At 31.5% G+C, this 9,566-nt stretch overlaps 1 protein-coding gene across 1 annotated transcript; it reads left to right on the top strand.

Annotated features, from left to right (window-relative positions):
* Positions 1 to 4,301: 4,301 nt before the first annotated feature.
* Positions 4,302 to 9,331, top strand: LOC114309343 (flavonoid 3',5'-hydroxylase 2). The gene is made up of 2 exons (XM_028255056.2): positions 4,302 to 5,272; positions 8,312 to 9,331. Exons 1-2 carry the CDS (start codon positions 4,373 to 4,375, stop codon positions 8,942 to 8,944), a joined length of 1,533 nt encoding a protein of 510 aa, XP_028110857.2. The 5' UTR covers positions 4,302 to 4,372; the 3' UTR covers positions 8,945 to 9,331.
* The last annotated feature ends 235 nt before the right edge of the window (positions 9,332 to 9,566 follow it).

The following is a 9,566-nucleotide window of genomic DNA, read 5'->3' as shown; positions in this document are numbered from 1 at the left end:
TGTTTGGTCATGTAGGGCCCATCACGGGTCCGATTTAGATGGTTTAAATCGTTCATTTTGTAGGATTTTACATGTATATCATCCATAAATAATGACCAATCCGATAATTTTAACCTATTCAATTTATTGCATCTGTCACAAAAAAAAGAAAAAAAGAATAGCCAATTTTTAAAACTATACTTATCCTTTATTTGCTTAGACACGCATATTATAAATTGAATTGGGTGATGATTATCAGATCAACCTATTTTTTTATAGGAAAATGTCTCGTAACTCAAATTTTGTGGCTCAAAAGTGGCTCAAATGGCCAAAACGACGTCGTTTTGGCCATTTTTATGTTGTTCTGTACTCAAAACGACGTCGTTTTGGCCATTTGAGCCACTTTTGAGCCACAAAATTTGAGCTACGTAGCATTGTCGTTTTTTATATCATCAAAACTAGATCTATGATGGCCCCAAAGACTCAGACAACTCCCTCCTGTCCAAATAAGTGATGGGAGGGGAGCCCAATCCAAAAAAATAAAAGAGATTTGACTGAAAAGTTCTATTAAGAATATGGGTGTACCTATAAGTCTTATTTTCTGTCCAAATAAGTGATGGGAGGGGAGCCCAATCCAAAAAATAAAAGAGATTTGACTGAAAAGTTCTATTAAGAATATGGGTGTACCTATAAGTCTTATTTTCTGTCCAAATAAGTGATGGGAGGGGAGCCCAATCCAAAAAATAAAAGAGATTTGACTGAAAAGTTCTATTAAGAATATGGGTGTACCTATAAGTCTTATTTTTATTTTTTTTGGCGGCGTTTTCATAAAAGTGTTACTAATTTTTAGTTTGTAATGACAGTTAAAAAATTCGTTACAGAAAAACGTCACTAATCATCATTTTTTGCGACAAATTTAAAAGTGTTACTAATTGTTAGTTTTTAAAGACAGTTAAAAAATTCGTTATAAAAAAAGTTATTAATTATCATTTTTTTGATACAAATTTAAAAAATTATCACAAAAAAACGTCACTAACACTTGGGAGACTTTTTGATCTGCACAAATTCTTGTGGGACTTAATAGTACACAGGCTTTTATACACGAAGAACCTATCAAAATAAATGATTTATATCATTAAAAACTAAACATTGATGAGCCCCACGGATCCCAATAGCTCCCTCCCGTCCAAATGAGTGATGAGAGGGGAGTTCAATTCAAAAAATAAGGGGGAACTAATTAAAATGTCCTAGTAGGAAAATAAGTACAATAATAAGTCTTTTTAATTTTTTTTTATATCAAAAAGTCCTATTCACTTTTAATTGTTATCATAAAAAAAAAAATTTAATAATTTTTTTAGCAATGTTTTCATAAAAAAATGTCATTAATTATTAATTTTGAGTGACAATTGAAAAATATCACTAATTATTATTTTTAGGATAGATTTAGAAAATCATCACATAAAAATATTGTTAAATAATTATCCTAAAAATTGAATTACGCAACAATCTCAAAATAAAAGAGAAGTTACCATTCTACACATAGTGGCCAACGGAGGCAAAGATTAACTTTAACTTCAATAAACAGACAGTTAATTTAAGGGGAATTTCTTTTTTAAGATTCATAATATTAAGATTTTATAACATAAATGATATATAATATTTTCATCGATAGCAATTTTATCGGATTAAATTTCTGTCAACCGTTTATTTTTTCACCGTTTATTTATATATATGTATATATATAAAACTGATTTGATCACATAGTTATCGATATCCGATCAACGTGATTTTTTATAAGTATATAATACTTGACGAGTTCTACACATTGAATGATTCAGATTATCAAAACGGAGCCCGTGAACTGTGGGCGTCCACGGGCCCAACAAGCCAAACCCTATCTATAATTCGGCAAATTAAAATTATTTGATTGGATGTTTTGTAAAATATATTATGGGTTTATCTATAATTCAACACGTTAAAATTATTTGATTGGATGTTTCGTGAAATATACTATGGGGTGTATCTATAATTTGACAAATTAAAATTATTATTATTATTATTATTTTATTAGAAAAAGGATGTTTTGCGGTGCCATCACGGCATCCGCGGGCCTAGGTCCCGAAATAACTGGTTGCGGGCCTGATTTAACCCAACCCAAAAGAAGGGACCTACCACCGAAACATCAGTGGAGCTCATCAACCACCCCTGACAAGGTCAATGTTCGATTAGAGTACAGCGCGAGATCTCAGAAAAGAGCCATTGGAAAATTCAACATTTCACGTCTCCCAGAAGTTGAACTTGACTCATGACTGTGAAAAGGCAATGTCTTCACGATTGGGCCACCAACCCCGGTGGTGGAAATTAAAATTATTTGATTGGATGTTTTTTACAATATATTATTTTACAATGCATGATGTAAAACTTTACATATAATTTAAAAAAAAAAAAAAAAACTAATATTCTAAAATTGCAAAAATTCTTAGGTGTGGACACAGGTAGGCATGTAATGTCATGGGGTATTTTTCACTAACAACAGATATTATATATATATATATATTTTTTTTTTTCTTTTCATGTACTAATATAAATAAAATAGTTCTATGCAAAGGAAAAACTTATACACAATTTTGGAATTAGAATTATGTGACAGTCTTAGGTTTTCTCATTTTAAAATTAAAAAATTCAAAAGAATGGCTCTTATTTTTAAGAATTCCATTTCTACATCATTTCAAGATAAATTGTGTATACAAATTTTATTTGTAAATCATGTTCCATATTGTTATGTTTTTCATAATTGGTAATTCCGTTGGACAAAACCACCGCTCAATTGCAATTGTTTTTGTTTTATTTGTTTTGTAAGGTTATGAGAGTTTAAATGCAAATCCGATCTGTCTTGTGCATGAGTAAAAGAGTTTATATTGACATTCCGTATCTTCACTTGAGCAATCCTTGTTTGCCTCTTCACTGACTAAGTATGAAAGCGGTTTTTCGTGTGCTCGAACGATGAAGTGGTTCATCCAATATCTCTGCCTATGTTCTAAATTTCTGAGAAGCATGTTTTACTACTCGAGTGGTAAATGTTGCGCTCGAGCAGTTAGCCTATATGTCATTACCGCCTTTAGTCTCACTATCTAAAATCAATCACAAAGAAGAAAGCAAAAATGCTATGTACCATGAATTTTTACACTAAAATTTACTGTGAAAGTGAAGTGTAGGATATAAATTTAAAGTTAAATAGTGTTTATAACTCAATTCAACATATAAAATTGAATGTAATACATACAAATCAATTAAGCCGATTTCATAACCAAAATTAGTATCACATAAAATTTAACTAATTCAAATAATGTAGAATAAAAATTGAAAAATAAAATAAAAAAGTTGTAAAACTTATTTAAAAGATATGACCTCACTATCGTCATTGTTGCCAAAACCATAATCCTATCCCCAACATGAATACTACCCCCATTATGTCCACTCCCACTTCCACCTTCACGCCATCACCACTACCATTGATATCATCATCATAACTGCTACTTTCATTTCACTATCACCACCAATACAGTCCCCGTTGTTGCCACCACTATTACTGTCACCCTTCATTTCAACCAACATCATTCCACCACCACCATTACTACACCACCATTGCGACCACCACCACTACATCACCATCGCCATCTCTCCACCATCACTGTCACCACAATTACTACCATTGTCATTAACATCATAGTCGCCACCATTGTCACTATTGTTGCCACCATCAACATCTCAATAATATAAAATTGGTAGAGAAATTTATCTTATACATATCACCTAACTCGTTTTAGCTCAATAATGTAAATTTTATCCAATAAATTTTTAACTTAAAAAATTTAATGTTTAATTCTCAATAATTAAGTTTCATTTTTAAATTTTGAGTTTTATCAAATACACCTTAGTAGGGTAATAGAAGTAGTCTATTCATTTTCAATTTTGAATAATTTTTTAAGAAAATTTTCTAAACGTATTGTGGTTGAGAAGAAAGGATACCACATAATATCCGATAAGTGGTCCTATAATTGAAATCACATGTACAACAATTTGCTTAAATGAAATTCTTGACAACTTCATAGTTCATGGCATTGTATGAAGAGAAAAGTTAGGGATCATGAAATTTTTTTTTTGAAAATAATCATAAAATATTTGTGATCCTTAGATTATCTTGATTAGTGTGTGATGCTTTATTCTAAGTATAATTCAAGCGTCACAAAGCTTTCATGATTATTTTCATGAAAGATTTTTTTATGATACCTAACATTGTTATTTTATAAATCATAGCTCCCCGTTCCCACTAGTGTTCACCAGAACACTCAACCAAGTAGTGCTTTGCTTGCCCTAGTTCAAACTATCCCCAATGGCCCTAGACACCGTCTTCCTGCTTCGTGAGCTCTCTTTTGCAGCTCTCGTCATCCTCATCACTCACATTTTCATGCGCTCCATCCTCTCTAAACCCCTCCGTATGCTCCCCCCCGGCCCAACAGGGTTGCCACTCATTGGTGCCATTCCCCACCTAGGTTCCATGCCACATGTTGCCCTAGCCAAAATGGCTAAAATATACGGACCCATAGTCTACCTCAAAATGGGCACTTGTGGGATGGTGGTTGCATCGACTCCAGACTCAGCTCGAGCCTTTCTCAAAACCCTAGACTTGAATTTCTCAAACCGCCCACCTAATGCCGGTGCAACCCACTTAGCCTACGGTGCTCAGGACATGGTTTTTGCAGATTATGGACCTAGATGGAAGTTACTGAGGAAACTAAGTAACTTGCACATGCTTGGTGGCAAGGCTCTTGAGAATTGGGCTCAGGTCCGATCCTCTGAGCTTGGTCACATGTTAAAAGCTATGTACGATTTGAGTTGTCGCGGTGAGCCAGTGGTGGTAGCGGAGATGTTGTGTTATGCAATGGCAAATATGATCGGACAAGTGATACTTAGCCGACGAGTGTTTGAAACGAAGGGATCGGAGTCAAATGAGTTCAAGGACATGGTGGTGGAGCTCATGACCACCGCAGGCTATTTTAACATTGGAGATTTCATACCATCGATTGCGTGGATGGACTTGCAGGGAATAGAGCGTGGGATGAAGAGGTTGCACAAGAAGTTTGATGTGTTGATAACAAAGATGATAGAGGAACACAAGGCTTCGGCTTATCAGCGCAAGGAAACACCAGATTTTCTTGATGTTTTCATGGCTCAGCAGGAAAATCCTGGTGAAGAGAAGCTCAACACGACCAACATCAAGGCACTACTCTTGGTATATGCCTCTTTAGCTCTCCTTCAATTCAACACACACTTATATAGTTATGGATATCTATATATTAATATTATAATGCTGGCTCAAGACTTTTCGTACCTGCGACGAATTTTTAAAAGGTTCTTTTTATATTTTAAAAATATTAATTATTTTTTCATAGATAATTATTATTTGAAATTTATTTTTTTTCTTCTTGTTAATAAAAATTTAATTTGGATCAAATCGATAAGGGTGATTCGATAGGAAAAATTAATGTTCACAAATAGCAAATTAATCAGGCAATGTGGTTGGTGTCCTATGTTGTAACAGATTTAAAGATTTCTTTAGAAGTTGTAATGTGAAGAAATAAGTACAAACAAACTGAAAATTTGATTAATAACACCTAAACTTGTCACTTAATTATAAGAATTAAATTACAAATTTCATAACATTATAATCAATAGGTCCAAATTAAATTACAGACGCTGAATTACTGATAATCTAGTCTTAAGTACAAGAGCTACTCGTGGATCCACCACAGGCTTAGAGGAGTACTTTAATGGCCTAAAGGAAGGGGCCGCACTTACATTATCATGGAAAAAACCTCTCTGTGCACCTTAAAAAAGTCGTATATAATATACACTTTATACATAATTTTATGGGTATATTATGTATGAAAATTTAAATTGATTTGATATTCATAATTTTTTTATTGTATTGTGTTTGTGTCCAAAAATTAGATGATTTATTTTTTAAAAATATTATTATCGTCTATTTTTATGAAAACAAAATGAAAATATTACTATAATCGGAATGACTAAATTTTTTTCATTAATAATATACACTGAGGATCCTATTAAATGAACAACTCGGATGTTAAAACGGAACTCATGATATGTTCCATGTGCCCTTCAAATTTTCTCAAATTTATATGAATTTTAATAAAAAAGATTAATACAAAACGCATCAAAGTAATACTAAACGATGTTAATTAGATTGACACTTAAAAAATAAAAAAAATAAAAAAAAAGCTAGTAAGTTACTAACTAGAAAACCAAATACAAAAATTAGAAGATTTATTTTTAAAAATATTATTATCATCAAATTTTTTTTAAAAACAAAATGAAAATATTACGACTATCGGAATGATTAAATTTTTTTTCATTGATGATCCTACTAAATGAACTACTCGAATTATTCAAACGGAATTCATGATATCTTCCATGTGCCCTTCAAATTTTCTCAAATTTATAAGAATTTTAATAAAAACACATCAAAGTAATATTAAACGATGTTAATTAGATTGACACTGGAAAAAAAAAAAAAAAAAAAAAAAAAAAAAAACTAATCATCTTGTAGCTCTAAACCCTATGAAGCACGTATACTTCAAATAGAGTGACATAATCGTATCGTATCCGTATCGGATACCGATACTCTTTTTTTTTTTTTTTTGATCGGCAAAGAAAATCTTTACCAATACTTCTTGCATACTCGCGGATACGTATCGGATACTTATTAAAAGTATAGGATATTTCTTAATTATTTTTTCATTAATTTTGGAGTATATGATACTTAATTTTGAAGTATCAGATACTTCAAGTCATGTTTACTTGTTTTTTGAAATTAGAATTGTAACATTTATTGCATAGTAATATAATATATTATAATATAATTGTAATTATAAATATAAGAATATTTTTCTAATGCTTTGTTAAATTCTTCGATAAGAAGAGCATAGTGAGTTAAATAATAGAATTTATCAAATTGATATATCTTCATTATTTCATGCATATCCCCTATAACTACATAGAAAGGAAGAATTAACCAGAGAATATAATAATGGTAAAATTAAATATCAATAAATAAATAAGCAAGTAAACTTGAATATAATATTTTTCACTAGTGTCAAAGGGAAAAACATAAGGACAAGTTGTGAATTTTTCTATTCTTATAATATAAATATATTAAACTTGATATTGAAATGAAATATTTGCAAGATTTATTAAAATTGAAAAGTAAATAAGCTACTAACTTAAATTAATACAAAATTCTTAAAGGTTAATATTTTACATTATAAAATTATATTGTGATTTCTCAACGTTGTTTAGCTTATGTGTAACTCACTATGAATAATTTTAAAAAATATATTTTTCACAAACATATCATTACCGTACCGGTATCTTATTTTTTAAATTTTATCATATTGTCGTATTTGTATTGTATCGTATTCATATCTCGTATCTATATCTATGCTTCGTAGACTCAACCAAAGCTAGTAAGTTTCTAAGTAGAAAACCAAATACAAATCACAGATCACTATCTAACACAGCTCCATTCACCACACATATCTTCACCTGAGAAGCAAAGACCATGAAACCACTAAGCAAACCTGGACAGCAGTAGCCTTTAATGAGCCCAAAAGCTCATTGGATAACAACCTTAGTATCCCTACACGATAACTAACAATTATTATTATTATTATTTTTTTTTTTTTGTAAATTATAAATATATCCTTTGAGATTTATTTATATTATAGATTACTTCTATAGTTTGAAAAATTACAAATGTCCCTTTGCTAGAATATTTAGAATTAATTGAAAAAATAAAATTTTTAATTGTCCTCCTAAACAATGATAAAATTACCTGAATTATTAATTAAAATAAGTTTTTAACGTTATTAAAAGCTGTTAATAGTTACTTGATGATTTATTAATAAAATGTTCATTTGTTATGAAATTAAAAATTTTGAGGAGCAGAATGTAATTTATAGAATCACAGAAGACAAATCATATTTTAAACAAATCTCAGGAGATATATTGTAATTTTACCCTTATTTTTTTGACCAAACGTCCTTTGTCTCTAAATCATTCTCTTCTTGCCTCAAAAAAACTCACAAATTATTGAATCATGTAACAATTTTGTAGTGTGAAAATCTGGAGAAGTAAAATTAAAAAAAAAAAAAATTAAAAATACACCATCTATTTATTTTTCTATCTCCTAGTGTAAATTTCCATGATTTTGACTATTTTTACATTTTTCCTCGTTCATTGGTTTGGCTAGAACTTATTCACTGCTGGCACCGACACATCATCAAGCGTAATAGAGTGGGCGCTAGCCGAAATGTTGAAAGACCCAAAAATCCTCAACCGAGCACAAGACGAGATGGATCGGGTCATCGGTCGAAACCGACGGCTACAAGAATCCGACCTACCCAAACTCCCATACTTACAAGCCATTTGCAAAGAAACATTTCGAATGCACCCTTCAACTCCTCTCAATCTTCCCAGAGTCGCTGCCCAAGCTTGCCGAGTGAATGGTTATTACATTCCAAAAAACACTAGACTCAGTGTCAACATTTGGGCCATAGGCCGAGACCCTGATGTGTGGGAAAGGCCATTAGAGTTCATTCCTGATAGATTTTTGAGTGGAAAGAATGCAAAGACTGATCCGCGTGGGAACGATTTTGAGCTGATTCCATTTGGAGCTGGAAGGAGGATCTGTGCCGGTACTAGAATGGGGATTGTGCTTGTTGAGTACATTTTGGGCTCTTTGGTTCACTCTTTTGATTGGAAATTGGCTGATGATGGAGTTGAGCTGAACATGGATGAGAGTTTCGGACTCGCTCTGCAGAAGGCTGTGCCTCTTTCGGCTATGGTGTCTCCTAGGTTGCCTCCAAATGGTTATGCTGCTTAAGCCCTACATAGCTTAAGATCATATATGAATAAAGATGATTTGCTTTGTGCCTTTTTGTTTTTGGTGGAATTGCACATGGGGAGCAAAAATAAAAATAATTATAAAATTATGGACGTGCAAATGGGTCTGTGCTCTAGAGCATAACTCTCATTACACTTTCATATTCTTGTAATTATTTTTATGCTTTCCACTAATTGTAATTCTTCATTATTTCTCTTTTGATGTGTCTCTACGTACATTTTGAGGATACACCCTACACTATGTATCCGATTGTTGTGGTGTGTTTGTTGGGATTTTGGATGCAGGTATCAAAATAAAATGCTTGAAAAAACATGGTGTAGCCCCACATCGGTGTTGGATTTTGTGAATTAATTTTATGTTCTTTCACTTTTTGAGTCTTTTTCATATGATCTTTATATTTGTTTTTAGCAAATCTCATATTTTAGGTAATTTTATTTTTTTCACAACTAAACTTCTCTCTAAAAAATATAATTTTTTTTTTTTTATCAATCAAAAACTTTATTGATAAAATAAAAAGACCAAGCAAATTACATTAATAAAGAGGAGAAAACAAGAAAGGCATCAAAGCTAAAGAAAGGGTCGGTGAGACACCAATTCAAAA

This window comes from Camellia sinensis, unplaced genomic scaffold (genome assembly GCF_055761805.1).
Source record: "Camellia sinensis isolate YWXY unplaced genomic scaffold, ASM5576180v1 Unanchor1, whole genome shotgun sequence".
Classification (NCBI taxonomy): Eukaryota; Viridiplantae; Streptophyta; class Magnoliopsida; order Ericales; family Theaceae; genus Camellia; species Camellia sinensis.
The sequence above is the reverse complement of the archived record's forward strand: the minus strand, read 5'-3'. Positions and strand labels throughout refer to the sequence as shown.

Excerpts from the sequence above, each read along its gene's own strand:
- LOC114309343 (XM_028255056.2), top strand. The coding sequence starts at position 4,373 with ATGGCCCTAGACACCGTCTTCCTGCTTCGTGAGCTCTCTTTTGCAGCT. Across the intron at positions 5,273-8,311 it reads ACATCAAGGCACTACTCTTG|AACTTATTCACTGCTGGCAC; the intron begins GTATATGCCTCT and ends TGGTTTGGCTAG.